Source organism: Larimichthys crocea, chromosome XII (assembly GCF_000972845.2).
Source record: "Larimichthys crocea isolate SSNF chromosome XII, L_crocea_2.0, whole genome shotgun sequence".
NCBI lineage: Eukaryota > Metazoa > Chordata > Actinopteri > Sciaenidae > Larimichthys > Larimichthys crocea.
Window position 1 is genome coordinate 7,975,674 of NC_040022.1, and position 17,871 is coordinate 7,993,544.

General features: G+C 41.8%; 1 protein-coding gene across 3 annotated transcripts in view; it reads right to left on the reverse strand.

Annotated features, from left to right (window-relative positions):
- Positions 1 to 17,871, reverse strand: part of srcin1a (SRC kinase signaling inhibitor 1a) — a 100,983-nt gene that overhangs the window by 21,587 nt on the left and 61,525 nt on the right. For all 3 annotated transcript variants that reach the window (XM_027285025.1, XM_027285024.1, XM_019258702.2), the window contains 9 exons: positions 17,723 to 17,749; positions 9,645 to 9,840; positions 8,901 to 8,912; positions 8,192 to 8,487; positions 5,813 to 6,636; positions 5,308 to 5,409; positions 4,758 to 4,885; positions 2,093 to 2,113; positions 1,228 to 1,388 (listed from right to left, as the gene is read on the reverse strand). In XM_027285025.1, coding sequence (XP_027140826.1) covers positions 1,228 to 1,388; positions 2,093 to 2,113; positions 4,758 to 4,885; positions 5,308 to 5,409; positions 5,813 to 6,636; positions 8,192 to 8,487; positions 8,901 to 8,912; positions 9,645 to 9,840; positions 17,723 to 17,749 — 1,767 coding nt within the window. The remainder of the gene's footprint in view (positions 1 to 1,227; positions 1,389 to 2,092; positions 2,114 to 4,757; positions 4,886 to 5,307; positions 5,410 to 5,812; positions 6,637 to 8,191; positions 8,488 to 8,900; positions 8,913 to 9,644; positions 9,841 to 17,722; positions 17,750 to 17,871) is intronic.

The following is a 17,871-nucleotide window of genomic DNA, read 5'->3' on the forward strand; positions in this document are numbered from 1 at the left end:
TTATAAATGTTGTTGCAAACAGCAGTCTGCGTCTGCTGTCAGATGGCATTATCCATTCTTACTGTGTGGAAACAGAATATGCAGTATGACTGCACACGTTATTCAAACCTTTTTCACATCAACTGCTATAACCACGGTTTAGTTTTTTGTTTTGTTTTTAAATTAGATTTCCAATCAATGGATCATGGGATACAGAAGGACTAGAAGTGCCTATGTAAATTATATGCAATTGATGTGTAAATCTATATCTCTTTACTTTTTAATAGTGTAAATAGCACAGTGACATTTTAGTCGATGTGCTGGACAACATTCAGATACACGCACCAAGGAATAAACAGCAGCCGGCAGCAGGTGTTGTAGCACGACCTCTGTCAGCACGTGTGTGCAGGCGCAAAGAGCTTCACAAACACTGGCTGCCCTTTGCAACACGCCAGCTGGTGATATATTAAAAGAGTTATAAAACCCTGAATGGCAGGGAAACAGATCTCTATATAAATAGAAAGAAAATGTTTTTTTAGATATATAATTTGAGGGAACATACTCTTTAAAGGGTCCAGTGTGCAAGATTTAGGGGATCTATTGGCAGAATATGGAAGATATTGTATACAATGTTCATAAATATGTTTTCTAGAGCCAGACTAATATGGGATTTCTGATGGAAATGAATGAAAATAGGCATTACATTATACAATATGCAAATGTACTCATAAGACTGCTTTCTTAAACAAATAACCATTAATAAGCGTACAAATAAAAGCTTACAGTAACCATTAAAGAATAATTGTTAGATCTTTTTTAACATTTCTCATTTAACATATACATTGTCAATTAGTTCTAGTTGACATTGCTGAGAACTGCTTCTTCTCTCTTACTCTGCACCGTTTCCCACAGTTTCTTAAATGGCAGTTCACTCTGGTGGATTAATTTTGCAGTGACACCCACATATCGGGTTCTAATGTTTTTATTAGTGTAAAATAAAATAATAAGCCTTTTATATCTACAGACATTCCACAGAGCGAGGACAAGTTGCCCCACATGTTTCTACAGTAGCCCAGAATAGTTGTTTTTTTGCAAGTTTCATGGCCACCGTAGCTTCTTCTAAATGCTTGGAGGGTGAGGCGAGGAGTATTCATTTGCAATATGCACCGCTAGATACTACTAAACCCTTTACATTGGAACTCTATAAACATCAGATAGATGGATTTCCTAGTCTGATATACTACATACCTGTGTCTTGCGTAGCTGGGTGAGCTGTTTGCGCAGGTCGGTGGCATTTTGTTGCAGGCCCTGCAGGTGGAGCTGCATTTGCAAGCGGCCGACGCTGTTCACCTGGATTGTGTTAGACGGTGGCGGCGGCATCAGAGCTAGAGGTGCGGATGGGGTATGAGCTGCCAATCACAGAGCAGGACATGGGGGGGGGTCAACAGGAGCTCACTGGGAAACCAATTGGTTAGTTTGCTGGGCTGTGCTCCGGTGAGATTTGTCAGCCAGCATAACACACAGTTCAAACAATAACACACACACACACACAAATCATTAAGGCCCAAAGAAATGTAGATATACAGAATATCTGGGCGCAAACACACACACACACACTGGAACAAATAGTGTGTGAATGCAAAAAGGGCCATAGTCACAAAACTCTAATAGCCTAGAAAAACGTAAGCTCATGCTATTAGTAACCCATATTGAAGTGCAATTAGTCTATTCAGTAGTGACACACAGGGGGATAACCATGCTCTTATCTTCACACAGGGCTTTGTGAGTATGGCCATCGACTCCCCAGCTATTCTGACAAACACACACACACACACACACACACACACACACACACACACACATACACTCTCATACACATTCAAGGAGCGCCTCGCCTGTGACAAAGGAACCATCTGCAATTCTCAATAGAAAAACCAACCAATTCAAAAAGTAGAGACAATACAAGGGGGGCTTTCCAGGAAAACAACCAGCAGGAAGATGTGAGGATAGACACCGCCAGCTACCCAGCAACACCACAAAACCATACAGAGAGCAGTGAGCCATGAGAGGTAGGAGAAATAAAAAGGGAGATAGAGAAGGAGATGACAACTACCTTTCTTCTTCAGCCGTCCAGCTGGAATATAGAGAGAGTGAGCCAGTTACCAAGAAATTAATGAGAGAGCGATAGAGAGACAACGAGGAAGAGGAAAGTCTTAAAAGTTCATTTTACAGAATGATGATAATTTTTTATTGATTACAGCAGAGAAGAGATGACTCTGGCGATGGCTTTTGGCAGTGTGTCAATTTGTGAGGGAGCTTCAAAAGCAACTATGTCCTTGAACTTGCCCTGTGAAGGTCCAGCCACAGTCAAGGTCTGTTTGTGCCAAACTGGGGCGAAAAAAAATTATGGATAGGAGAAAAAATGACAGACACAAGAATGAGAGGAATAAAACGCAGCAAAAATAAATCTATTCAGAAATGATTCAGGATGTCTAGGCTTTACCTGTTGAAAAAAAGATTCCTGTCAGTGCTGAAAAATATTCTATGCTGAAAAATATTCGTCACAGTCACTTAAACATTAAATTCAGTCCGAGAGCTGAAAATGAAAAAATAAACCAAATATTTCAAAGCTGTCTGTCTTATTACCTCGCCAAGAAGGTTGTGTTAACAGTTTTGTCTGTTTGTTTGTTTGTTTCTTTGACACCCTTCAACAGCTTCATGTATTTATGCTTAGTGGAGCTATAAAACTTCTCCATACTAAACAAATTATGTTTTAAATAAATACTTTTCACAATCTGACTGAATAGCAATGAATAACACTCAAGTGTTTTTTCCAGGCATTGGCATGGTTTCTTTTAAATCTGGTAATGGCCTCCAATTTATACAGATATTTGAACAGCCAATTTCTTTAAAAAGTGGTTGAGTCATTTCTAATGAAATCAAATGAGAGATAAAAACAGTGAGAGAGAAAGAGAGTGTAGTAGGAATTGCAGGGGTTGTAAGAGTGCTTTCACACATAACCTCTTTAGTTAAGTTAAAATGAACTCTGGTACGTTTGCCCGTTTTGTTGGATTTGTTTGGGTTGCAGTGAAAATTGTCAAGCAAACTCTGGTGCAGACAAAACAACCTGACTGGGAAGACATGAAAACCGATTTTCAGCTGTTAAATTCCTCTTTTCAAGAGGCGATCTTATAATAAGTGATCTGGATATGAAATGTAGGTAATATTACGGCTGTGCAATTAATCGAATTTTGATCACGATTTCGATTTTGTTGTCAAACAATCTCAAAAATCATATAATCGAGTTTAAACGATTTATTTTCCACTTTTGTGCAGCAGCACATAATGTGCAAGATTTGCTAAGGTAATAGCTGCTCCTCTTGGTAACACTACAAATTTATTCAACCATCTCAAACAAAAGCACAAAGTCGCTCACGACGAATTAATAAAGAAACAAAAAGACAAAACCAGTGCCACAACCAGCAAGACGTCAACGCAAACTCAGTCATCGATCACAGACACATTGTTTAATGCGACTCCTTATCCGACAAGTTCGGAGGCACAAGACATTAGGCTACGTTTACACATAGCCGGGTCTGTTGAGAAACGAATATTTCCCTCCCTCCATTTTCCAAAATAACATCGTGCACATAGCATCGTTTTCAAAAAAGTTTTTGTTTACATCAACCCGCATAAATACGCCATCGAGCGCCATCATAACTAAGCCAAGCCTATGGGCGGCTTGCTTCCATGATCATCGTCATAGCAAAAGGTAAACACTGGTCGCGTTTTCAGAGGCGAATTCACTGTTTGCATGTAAAAGATAAATACAAATGAAGGGAAATGTCTCAGTTTTTAAAATACCCATGTACGTGTAAACGGGGCCTAACAGCTGCCATTGGATATTTCTTAGCTAAAGATATGGAACCCATTAATACAGTCGATGGTGAGGGTTTCAAGAAGATGCTTATTGCTTATTGATGCTTATGCTTATTATTATATTTATTTTGTTCTATAAATACAGACAATTTGCAGAGCAGCTGGATCCATAGTTTATTTTGGATACATTTATGTTTTTCTATGCCTTATTTAATGTTCCATATTGATTTAATGCTTCATACATTGCAAAACAGCTGTAAAGTACATATTTGTAGTCAAAATGTATTTTCAATATGAATATTTTGCATAAAAAATCAATAACAAAGTGTTTTTGAGAGAGAGAAATGCTGAATAAATGCATTGTGAAACTCAAAATTAATCGTTTGAATAATCGAGATTTCAATATTGACCAAAATAATCGTGATATTGATAATAATAATAATTGAGCAGCCCTAGGTTATATATATATATATGCAAATCATTCGGTAACCATGCCGCCATCTTGGCAATCCTTCCTCTGCAGCCTCTCAGCTAATCTAAAAATGACCAAAGATGTGGATCGTCGGGGGACCTGAGGCGGGCTGCATGAAGCATGGATGCTCAAACAAGCCACCAGGAATAAAAGGTAGCGATGTGTTTTTTTTAAACTTTGGTTCAGGCGGGATGACCAACTCCACAGTCAGGTGATAAATACAGCACCTTCCCAAACTGATGACATGTTGCATTCCCATCGTGAGAGTGCTGTCAAGTAAATCTGTCATAAACCGGAAAGTCACCATCATTACAAAACAGTAGGATTTCTGAACAGTGCAGAGAATAGCACGGCAGCAGTGTTAGTAACAAGAAGGCTAGTAAGTAACCGTTTGGTACACGGGTCACAATTACGCAGCTGTACTCACTTCCAGTGGCGGAGCCGTCGCTGTTGGTTTCGGTCTTCTCGCTGGAAGAGAAAGGTAATGGCCGTGAGAACTCCGTCCCTTGGTCCGGAGGGCAGCCCGCCATCATGCAGAGACGCAGCAGGCCACATCTGAGGATCAACGGCCACAGGGCAAGGCAATTACAGTGCTAACGCTAACAGCACTACTCCTGGACACTATCAAGGTGACTGCATTAACAAGTTATCTTCTTGTTAATGAGCCCCTATTGTGTTGGTGAGGGTGACGTTCTAACAGTGTTAAATGTAAAGGAGGAACCCTACGGAAAGCTATCTTACACATCTCTATGTATCGATGCATAAATCAATAGCACTGTGCCCTGCAGCTAATGTTTAAAGCTCTGTACTTGTGCTGTGCTCACACAACAAGTACTGTAGCACTTCACTGCTATGGAGCTGATAATGGCTCTGATAATAGCTTGCTGCTGTTCCTGTCGATAATGCTGCATATGTGTCTGAGCTGAAGTTGTATCTGTGATTTTAGAGGGTTAATGGGGTATAATGGAGAGTCTTACGTGCTGTCACTGTCTGGTGCTCTGGTCAGCACACTCTGGACCAGACCAGTAAGGCTGGCTATTTGCTTCTCCATTGCCTCCATACGCTCCAGACGGTGATCCCTGCAAAAGTAAAGACCACAGATGTATCCCTCAAGTGCTGACCACACCAAGGCAAACATACGTTTTGCTGCATAAAAATACCACACACAGTGCACTAGAGCTTTAAGTACCAAGTTTCTTTGTAAAAATTGAACGCTTGTAATCTAGTCACAAAGTTTAAGTGGAAGCATGTCCATAAAAACTGTAATAATTTAAAACATTTAAAATGTTGACAATCCTTTTAATTATGATGTAGTGTGGGTGTGGTTTGATATAGCACATGCAAAACACAAATCCAGAGAACTTTAATGCAAAATAATCAGTATTTTACGATGATGATATTGTGTTCACACAGGAAGCAGAAAAAAACAACTTTAAACAGCAACCTTAATGATATTCACCACACAGACAGACTTGTACCGACCTGCTGCTGTCGGGGTCTTGTCCAGACATTGAAGAACCAAAGCCAGGCGTGGCCCTGCCGGCCTCCCCGGGACCGGCTGTCAAACACAGAGGCTCTGAACTGGAGCTGGGCCTTGACTTCGGGCTCTCCACAAACACAGAGGAGGAGGCTGAGTCCTTCCGGAAGGTCTGCCTGACAGGTGAAGCTCTGCTAGGTGAGCTGGAATACGAGTCCCTGTCTCTCAGCTGCATGTCTGGAATCTTCTGCGGGGATGAGGGTGGCATGCGAAAACCCATGCCCAGAGTGGCTGAGGAGTAAGTGTCAGAGTACAGCGAACCTCCAGGCTTGTAGAGGGAGTCATCCAGGTCCCCCTGAAGAGCAGCGGCTGAGTAGGTGCTGAGTGAGCGCACAGAGCCACGGCGGTACAGGCCACTGGAAACAGGGAAGCTAAAGGGGTCTCCAATGGCAGCTAATGACTGGGTGGAGGCTATACTGAGCCGGCCTTCATGCATCAGGCTATAGGGATCTGCATACAGTGACTCATTCTTCATCAGCGCCATGTTTTTTGCAGAAACTTCCTCGTCAGGCTTGACGTCGCGGCGCTCCAGGATGGCGCTGGGCGAAGGAGACAGGCCTGCGTTGGCAGCGTGGCCAGCTGCAGGATGGTGGGGATGACGAGGCTGATCATGCTGGGAATGGGACCCGCTGAAAGATGGAGGACGGCCCCCGCTGTAGGAGAGGCGTGAACGGGATGGAGAGCCAGAGGACGCTGAGGCTGAAGAGGAGGGCAGGGTGTTGAGGCGGCGAGTTGGGGAGGAGTCACGAGAGGAGTACACCATCTCCCTCTGAAACAAACAAGCAGGGATGAGGGTTACTATGGAGACAAGAGTGCTGTGAGTCCCATGTGTCAGCTTAACATGAGATCTGACTGACAATCGACAGCCTGTCACAGTCAGCTGATGCCAAAGAAGCACAAGTAATACGAGGAAGTATTTGTAAAACTGCAGAATTTAGTCCTAAAAATCTGGACCAGCCAAAACATCTTGTGAGGCCACACTAATTCTAAATTAATTAATTTTCCTCTAACTGCATATCTTTGCAGAGCATCACAGCTTTGTTAACATGCTCTCATGTTCAACCTACCATGGTCTCTGTTTTCCTCCTGTTGTGATTCTTAGTATTTCTACCGTTTTCAAAAGCCAAGCACTCTGTTTTCCTTGTCACATTACTACTTCTGTTACCTAACTCATCCCTGTTTTTCTTCTTTAATTTGCTCCTCAGCATCCTAGCTAACCTTGTCATGTGGTACAATGTAATACACAGAAAATACTGGAGCATGACAAAGGAATTTGTGCTGCTCAGCTTGTATGCCCAGGGACAAATTCATGTAGATAGTGTATACCCACACAGCCATATGAGGTGGTCTGGTTTGCACAGGCTACACAGACAAAATTTAAACAAGCAACAAAATACAGTAGATAACAACACAGCTTAAGTATCACGTTGCTCCACAAGACAGCCAGACATGCAACGTGCACATGAGTAAATGAACGGCAAGATGCTTGTTAAAATGCAGCTTTCATTTAGTCTCCAACTGTTATAAAGATGGAGATGGACTCTGCAACTCACACTTACTGTGAAAAATGATGGGTACCTCTGATGGTTCTTGGTTTTTCCCAATAAAAGTGCTGCTTAAAATCATGCCTTTATGATTTATTGGTATTAAACTTTGAGTGTGTATTAAAATGTGTGTGTGCTCTTGCAGTTTATAGGTGTTGGTCAGCTCTGTCTCTACCTCGTTTTCCTTTTCTGTTTCTTGCATTCCCAGACACAAAAAAGCAGCTAAGCGTGCGCAAACACATTTGCGTAAAACCATACAGCGCAGTACATGCACACACAATATATACTAATTGCCATTTTCACTGCCTGTTCGCATGGTTAATAGCAGTTGTATTCTCAGTATTGTGTGAATAATGCAGATGGTAAGCAGGGGTTTGTATAAAAGGTCTCCCTCAGGCTTCCTTGATCTTCACTGAAGCAGAAATAGCTTCGGATGTTAAAATATGCTCATTTCACAGAGGAACATTGTTCTCTAGTGTCTGCGCAGCAACAGATGGCCTACTTGAAGATAAGAAAATAAATTTCCAGGAGGAATACCTGTTAAATTACTAACCCACATACACCGCAACAGCTGTCAAAGTTACCATGAAATATAAAAAACACTATTAACTTGCCAAAGGAGTACACTCTCCTCTTGTAGAGACACAGAACTGTAGCGGCTCTCACTGACAGCTCACTTGTCAAACATCTGACTAGCAGGAGATCAGAAAGCATTCTTTCTCTAAAATAACTCAGTTTGCCTTCTTCACCTCCCAACTCCCCCAGCTCCCTTCCCCTCACCCTCAGGTCTCCGTTAGCCAGGTGTGCAGCAGCAGGGTAAGAAGCGTAGATGGGCTCTTTGCGGTAAATCTTGATAATACTGCGGTCCTGGATGTCCCGGACGTCCTCCAGCTCGTAGAAGACGTTGCGCGCCTCGTCCTTGATCAAGATGGCCATGTTGGGTGACTTTAGCATACCTGCTGTCAACTTCTGAGGGAACATGTGCACGATGAGCGCGTGCAACGTGTCCAGGCTGCTCAGCTCGTGGGTAATGTGCACCCGACGGGTCTCATCTCCGTACTGCAGGAACAGCACGCCTAAAAGAGGGTGATAAGGGAGAGAAGTTTGAGTCAGAAGGCGATGTATTTAGTGGATGGACAGAATAACAAGCAATTCTGTCAAATCCTGAAGCATTTTAAAATATATAGTGTTGTTAATTATTATTATCAAAATGTTCTGTCTTTTGGTTCAATGATTTTTCTCATCAGATGTCAGCTATAACACCAGTTCTTTCTTTCTGAATGTAAGAATAGGTCTGTGGTAGACTGTGAGAATTCATAGGTAAGGTGCAAAGGTTGAATTTTTACCACTACTTTTTTAAAAGCAGAACTTCCTATCAATAATTAAATAGCAATAGTTCATATCATATTACCCAAAAATAACCCCCACTTCATGGAAAACTTAAAAAGAAATAAAGAAATTAAAAATATGAGTCTGATGCCTGACTAACCTGAAAATTCATCTTCATACACCGTGGGACAAACAAAAAGAACAAACGAAGCAAAGGAAGACCAGTGATTAAAAGTCAAGAAAAATAAGTGAGATATTGCAGACGAGTTGGGGAGAGAAGAAAACAAAGAGAGTTGTTAGTAAAGAGACATGGAGAGGAAAGAATGGAGACTGGCTGTTGTACTCGTGCCACTTCAGTCACTGGCACTATAGTTGTTTTTTTTATCTCACTATACCTGACGTAATAACACACCTTGATCTTTAAGAGTCTGGACCGGCTTCACACTAATCCTCTCTACACTCCCAAGGTCCTTTTGTAGTAAACCTGTCCTCGACTCTGTTTACTTGTGCAGTTGCACAAAAACAAACCCTCAGTCCTGTATCATTAAAACAGATGTGCAGTATTACAGTCCCCAAAATAATGAGTACATTTGAATAATTTAATTCTAAATATAATAAACGATTCTTCCAAGTACACCTGCACAGCGGTCAGGAAAGGTTTTGAATATATTAGGTAAATATTGTGTCTATACTGAAAACAGATTAACATGTTATATATTCTCTGTAGCAGAGTAATTAGACTGTTATGGTAAATGAGGTGAGAGTACAACACTTTCTTGCATTCTATATAAGCACAGTGGTTCACATCACCAGCTACATGAGTAAAAATGGACAGCTGCAAATCTGCCTTGAGACCGAACAGCATATTTTGACAGAGCCTGCCAGTAGAGCTTCAGATCTTAACCTGGAGATCGTAGTTTATTCTGGCTGGCAGAGCGGGACAATGGCAGGCTCTGGCGAAAACGGTTCATCCGGTTGAACCCGATGGGGATGTCGGCTTCCGACATGGTCTCCAAGGATTCAGCAGAGGCAAAGGAGAGCTTGGCGGCCTGGTCGGCAAGCCCAGACTGGGTAGACTGGGAATGCCGTGGACTGCGGCTCTGCAGGAGGAGAGAAGACACACAATAATTTATTAAGAGGTGAAATGAAGGCGGAGAGAATGGATTGGACGGGGCCGATGGAGTAAGACCAACCGGAAAAGAGACAGTGAGCACACAATGAGACATCGCACAATGAACCACATAACAAGATTAACAAGACCTTGACAATGCTTTAGCTAGCAGCCATTCACTAAGAATTACGAGCTTCACAGTATCTGACATCACTTGAATGCTGCAGCAGAATAGCACAATATACTTGTTCTCAAATGGCACAGCACTCCAGGGCATCAGCCTTCATGAAGAACCTACGGTAGGTAAGGAGCACAATTAAGCCGGAAATTGTGCTCCATCTTAGTGCAAGTTGTCATGTTTGCTTGACTCCCACACGCCCTCATCCAAACTCGTCCCCTGTGCTGCTGCAAACTTTAAACGAGTGCTTGTGGGATGGGAGGAGAAGCTCATGCAAATCTAGGGCTGTCACTGTGGGTTTACCCTGCCGGCCTATGCCCAGGCGTCTCTCACTGAAAGACTGTTAGTGTAGCTGGGGCTGAGCTCACTGAACTGGCTCCCTGATCCCCCACCACTGTAGCGTCTCCTACAGCTCAGAGGCTGCTGTAATGAGCTCCCAGAATGCTGTCTGCTGATTGTTTGGATGGCAGAGGCAGACATATCCTTAGCCACAGTACAGTAGCTTTGCCTGTCTCCTCCTCCTTGCACCATGAACACAACACAGTTTCCCCTTTCTAAGGATTTTCTCTCTGTCTCTGGCAGAGCCAAACTGCAGCAAGGATCTACTGTGGCTTTCATTAATGTAGCATTTAACTAATGTGAGAACCTGACAGAGGCTACACAGAGAGCGACCACTGTGCTCATTAACACTCATCAGAACTACATGGAATACAATTATACACCTTTTTATGATTTTGTTAAATGGGCAAAAAGCCTTGCCTGAATTGTCAACTTGTTACAGATCTGTGAAGTCGGTGGACAAACTGAAACTACCAAATGATTTATATTTTTAGCCATGTAACCAGCTCTGCGGATGGCAATGTCAGTCTGTTGGGCTGTCAGTTTTGTCACTTTGGTCCTGACCGAAATATTTCTACAACTATTAGATGGATTGACATGAAATTTTGGACAGTCATGATTCAATTTATCCAGTATTCTGGTTCAAAACTAAAGCTGGCATGGCAGTCCACTCACACACATGCTGACACTGACATTTAATTCGGAGCACCACTGTGCCTCACAGAGCCACTGACATGGCTTCAGACATGGCTTAAGTCTTGTTGCTTAATAAATGTGCTAAATACAATTCAACAATTGTAACTACGTGTGGCTTATTCATCAGTAGGTTCAATGATTGTGGCTGATTACATTTATGTTAATCAATTAATCAACTACTTATTGCTGCACAAGAGTTAACAAAACTAAATGGGCTGTAGCAACGTGTAACTACATCTATCATTGGTGATTTGCTCTTTAAATCACCTGCTTTGTAAATGTGTGTTTATAAACCCTCATCAGGACAGAGAAGTGGAACTATCCTTTTCATAATGTGCGCTCCTTCTGTCACTATCATGCATAATTCAGTCACACACACACAGGATGATAGTGGTGGCGTCCAGTGATAGTGGTGGCAGACGGTGTCTGAGCACGCAGAGAAACTGTGATGCTGACAGATAACCCCAACTGTGTTTTCTAATAGGGCCATTTATCTAAACTGTGACCACACTGAACAAAAACAGAGGAGCGGCACGTACTGCAGTGTGTCATATTCTGGCTGGCGACAGTTGGATATGGAAGACATTAGAGGGACTTGACTATACAAAGTAAAGGTGGGGTTTGATAGCATTTCTTCTTGTTTCAATCTGGTGCTGAATCCTCTTTGAATTGTATTCAGCAAAAGTTATAAATGCATATTTAAAAGGAATAGTTCAACATTTCTGGAATGTGTATTTGCTTTCTTAACAAGAGTTAGATGGTAAAATTGATACCCCTTGCAGGGATGTATGGTAAAATGAAGCTTGAGCATGGTGCTTTACAAATACAGACTATTTCTGGGTTTTCTGAGCAGTTTCCAGGCAACCAGCAGAGGCTCAAAAAACTTACTGGTCCCAACCAAAAAATAGTGAGACACATAAACCACTAAAAAAGAGCAAACAGCTGGTTTTTTGTAACATATTAATTAGTAAGCTTTAGAGTTGCTGGTTTTGCTTAGACAGAGCCAGGATAGTTGTTTCCTCCAATTTTCAGTCTTGGTGGAACTTAACTGGCTGCTCCTGATAGATTTATATGACAGTACAGGCATCATAGTGGTTTCAATATTCACATCTAACTCTTGGTATTAAAGAAAATGGGATGGAGATCTTTCACACCCTGTCTCAGGTGTTAAATGTCAAATTGGAACCAAATCCTCTCATTCAGTTTGGGGTCACTGGAGGGAAGATTCAGTTAAGTGCTGAAAAACAATGTACTTCATTCTTTGGTTCCTTCTTGGCTCGGCGAGCGATCCTGCTCAGGTGGAAGGATGCTGCCACGCCCACTCACACACAATGGTTTAGGGACCTCATGTCCTCAGATTCAATAGTCAATTTAATTCAACATTCGAATGGGAAATTACAGGAAGCATGGGTGGCCTTTTTAAGCCCGTGTGAATGCTTGGTTATTATGTGCAGCTTAAATACATTACACACTACTCGCCCATTCACCGCAAGTCTGTGCTGTGGCAAGATATCACACTGTGTAGCTTGCTGGCAGTAACTGGGCGAGGGATTGTTTTATTGTTTATATGTTGGCATGAGTGCCAGCATCTAATATTATATACTTGTACTCATCTGTTTAATGACTGAACACTGCACTTTTGATGCTGTTTTGTTATGTCTTGATTTAAAAGAATAATAAAATAAGGACATTTGCTAAAATGTGGAATTATTCCTGTTTTCTAGATAGTCTGTACTGCGTACTACCACCTCTCTCTTCTCAATATTAATAAACAATACAGGTGATAAAGGATTTCCCAAGATACTCAGGAGAAGTAACACCCAGAGATAGATTTGGCACTGAAAGGTAGAATAACATCCTTCAGTGTGAATGGGAATGGTTAAAACGGGTTGATACAGTGAGTTCATTTTTTCTGCATGGCTGAGAGAGAAACACAGAGCAACTCTCTCGTTTCTTTTAGTGCATGAGAACATTTTATTTCCAGGGTAAACAACCAAGTTGGAGCTTTCTATGAAAAGGAAGAGGGAATACAGTGTTGCAAGACTGAGCTCACTTCTCACAATATCTGCAGACACAAATCTAAATTCCTGAAGCTAAAAAAGAGGAAAGAAATCTGGTAGGGGAAAGTGAGTAATGATTGACTCTCTCAACAACTACTGTGACTGTGCAGCTGAACAAGAGAAAGAAACCGCACTGTATGCATGTGTGTAAACTTACCGCAGCTGTCGTTATATACGCTCTCAGCCTGCTTGCCTTGTTACAACACTGACTTCCATATTTGTGGTTTATATGATATGAAAACTGTAAATATATATCTGCAGTAATTTTACATTGTAAATATTATATGTGAACACACCATCTGGTCATGAATTTAGTCCCGCTAGGCATGCCAGTGTTGTACATGACAGCCTGCTTTGAGGGGAAACTGGTTCTACCTCCTTCTTATTTTCCTCTACACCTCCCTCCACCTCCACCTTTTCTTTTAGTGAGTGATCTAGACTTTTTCAGCAGCACTCAATTACTGTCGAGAGCTCTACACTGTTATAAAGGCGCGGCGGAGAGGAACAAGTAGGGAACAGGATGATCTTACATGGAACAGAAACCAATCAAGCGGAAAGCAGGACACGGCAGCTTGACAACAGACCCTAGGCTACAAACTGCATTAAACTCAATGCAACCTCCCACCAAGTTGTTTTGCGTGCTTGTATACACAAGCATGAGCGTGCACGCACACACACACACACACACACACACACACAAACACACTGGGATGCTCTGTTTTAAGGTCAAGTGATGGTAGCCTTTGTATTTTATCTTTGGGAGAAAACGACTTATCAAACTCTATCTGACACTTCAGTGTTGTGTTACTTAGCCTGCAAACCTCTTAACCTTGTGTAATGGGCAACAGAGACTTCCTCAGCTTCTCTTCAATATACAAAGGGCAAATTTTGTTGACAAAAATGTATTTGCAGTGTTTTGGTGAAAGATGGTATCAGTTTTCAACATATTTAATGCCTCTCTGACAATTAAATATTTATGTAAACTCTTAACTATACAAAAAAAATGAAAAGTCCTATACTGAGGATGATTTGTAAATTAGTATTCTTCGGACTAAACCAGATATTAACCTTGAATTGATCGTCCCAACTAATTTTAGAATCAGGCTGAATTTCTCTGCCACATCAGTTGTCATTCGATGTGCAGTTTGAGGGCGGTCACGAGGCCTGAATCACTGCCTGAACCATCAACCATCTGGCTCTTGGTCCAATTTCTGGCATGTCAGAAATTTTGGTCAGCTGTTAAGCACTTCTATGATCCAATTTCTCTCATGGCTGCTGTCAAAAGATCTGTAAACCACAGTGAGTATTGATATTTTTCCTTTTTACTTTCCTTTCATACTAGAATTTCAAAGTAAAGCCGGCTGTGTCTCGTTTTATCAGCTTTGTTAATAATGCGGTTATCTCGTCTGAATCAACTTTTGGGAACTGTCACTGGAAGAAACTGACCAGCGGTTCTGTGTTTACATTCAGTAGGAGCATTCACATTGAGCCCGGTTGACTGATCTTTACAAGGTGAGTTGCAGGTTGTGACCATGCAGAAAGAAAAGTGTTAACACAACAGACAATATTAAAGGAATGTCTGTGAAGATAAAAAAAATAAAGGAAATTTAAGCCATAAGATTTTAGCATATCATGTGACATACAACAAGCAGAGGAGCAAATACGGATCAATTACACAGCTGTAAAAGTACACTAGCCAGTCTGTTACTGTCTAGGTTGTGGTTTTGTAATTGGTACTAAACATGAGGGCTAAAACCTAAAGTCCAGAGGTATGCTGACCACACAGTTTCTACTGCTGAGCTCTCTCTCTTTCTGATCTTTTCCCTGAATGTGACGATTTCCGTGTTAAGTGATATGACATTCTGCTGGACTGGAAAGACTGGTAAAGAGAAAATATGAGTCAGCTTGATATGTGTGAAATGACAATGAAGAGTTTGGCTCCTGGGTATTATTTGACAGGCAGGTGTTAAATGGTTATTATCAACCCCCTCACACCTTAACAGCATCTCTATTATTTCTCCTTCCAGTTTTTGTCATTTCTCTTTCTAATGACATCTTTCTCTTCCTCAAAAGCTTGAGTCTGCCTGCACTTGTCTGTCTTCGTCCCCTTACTATTCATCCCCTGTCACTCATTTGTCGTCTCCCACCACTCCAAAAGCTCACTTTTGAGTCTTGCCTGCCTCTACCTGAGTCTCTGGTGGCAGAGGCCAAATGCCGTGCTTGTGTTGTTGCTGTCTGCATTTGAGGATTCTGAGAGTGCATTTTCTCCCTCAACCCATAACTCGGCTCTTTTTCCACATAAAAAAAAAGTTCACAACTTCCACTTTTAGAAAATGGAGAGAGAAAACAGCTCACTAACATCGATCCAGCTCTCACATCCGTTTGTCTCTTCCCCCACTATCATTATTTTTCTCCATCCTTTCCACCTCTCAGGGCAATCTTCTGCCTGGACACACAATCTCCAACCCCCCATCGCACCCCAGAGTACCGCGTCTTTAAAATACCACGAGTCATCAATGCATGGAACAAATTGCTCTACCAAATTGCTGTGAATTGTGTGTCAGTGCAATCAGTTTGTTCGCAAGGAGAAGAAGCAAAATTATGTTTTCTTCGAGGGAAGATGATAGCTGAGACTGCTGGTAGAGAAAACAGAGAAAACATGGGCAGTCTTTTACTGTAAAATATATATTTAACTGCACTGTTCATGTCCAACACCTGTAATCGTCATATATGGTTTAAAAAAGGTGTGTGTACTAATAATAGACACATTTGTTCAACAGGTAAAAAAAGTGTAAAAATGGGTGTAGTGCCTTCCTGATAGTAGATTCATTTAGTGTTTATTTTCCAAGTTGATCTTAGATTAGAGCTGGTGGGATGAGAGAGTAGGGTGGGGCTTTCACATGCTTAAGTGTGAAATGAAGAAAATTGAGCAGGATGAGGTGTCAACGTAAAAGGTGTCAACAACAGAGTGTGTGTTGAAAGCAAATAGCTTCAGATCTGTTACCACGTGAACCACTTTGGTTGTTTCAGCCTACATTATATTACTGCTGCAGTGCCTTGTGGGGCCAATAAATAAACTTTTACTCTCTCTGTGCAGTGACTAAACGACACTCACTTGACTGTAGCAAAAAATTTTTGGCTGCTGCAAAGCAACACAAAGTGATTAACAGAACAGCAACTAATATATATTATAACAGCATAATAATATAGTTCTGCAGTTGTCCAATAGAAAGAAACTAAGCCGTGGTGCTCGAAGGCCTTCATGCTAAGATGGAGGTGGTGAGGCGAAGGGTTGCAATCAGGAAACTGAACTGCTTTGAGACACAATCGAGAAAATAATCTGCAAATTAATCAATGTGGATTTTTAAGGAATTTTAAGCTCAGCAGTGGGCACACAGAGAGAGGGGGGATGACATGCAGCAAGGGGCCACAGGTTGGAATCAAACCCTGGGCCGCTGCAGCAAGGACTGAGCCATTTTATATGGAACACACACTCTACCAGGTGAACCCCATTTTTTTTTTAGACCTGATTCTTTTTTCAAAATGTGTTTTATGTTTAAAGCTTCACCTTTTCTACTAACACCCCTACACTGTTTTGCAGGCCTCCTGAAAGTCTGACAGAGTTCAAATCGTTTTGCAATAGATTTGTGTTATAGTGCTCGAAATTCTATTTCATATCACTCTTGTTTGAGGTTACAGTCCTTGCGGGAGTGAGGGATAAATTACTTACCCTTCTCTATGTGTCAGGGCATATGGCTATTGATATTCAGTGACATTTCCACCCTGCCCAAATGATATTGTAAGCAGGGATTCAGGGAAGACTACACCATAGATAAACCCTGGGCTCTTCCTTCTCACACACACATCAATATGCTCTTCTTTCTGTTTAGATTGCATACCTCCCTGTTTGCCTCTATGAGGTGTAATGCCAGAACAGAGTGATAAATATTACAACACATAACAGCTAAGATACAGATAAGATATAGGGAAACGCTATTTTAGTTCTCTGTATGTCCTGTACATATGGCAACACTGATAATAAAGTTGGCTTGACTTGATAAGTGATGTACACTTTTAATGTGTCTTGATTCTAGCCTTCTCCGCGAGTGAATAAAACACATTCAGCAGCCCAGCCATGACTCAAGCCTCTGTGCTAATGTCAAGGCATTATTTCAGTAATGCCTCAGTGGCAAGTCTGAAATGTCTTCTTAATGTCTCAACCAGTCTAAGTAATACTTCAGTGAGGTCACATGGCTTCTAGCCATTAATGCCAGTTGACTGAGGCATCATAAATCCTGAGAGAATCGTCTTCTGCAGATTAAATGGAGCTGGAGAAGTTTAAGCTGTCGCCACCCCTGACACCTCTGCTACCGCAACCCTACAATTACACCACAAACACACATATACGCACGTGCACACACACACGCGCACACGCTGCCTGAAGAGCTGAGAGATGCCAAGTGAACTAGGTGTTGGATGAGCCAGAGGACTGAAGACATAGGCCGTTGATGCCTAAGGAGTCTGGCATGATCCCACAGACACACACACACAATAGACAGGCGAATAACACACACAGGGACACGTAGAGCAGCACTGACCTTAAAGCTCCAGTAGTTGGGCTGTTGCTGTGGAGTTCATAAAGGACAAAAGAGGGAAGGGAGAGAGACAGAGACAGACATAGAAAAGTTAGATACTTATTTCTCCATTCACAGACAAAAAGAAACCATTGTGAAAAAAGCTGCAGGTC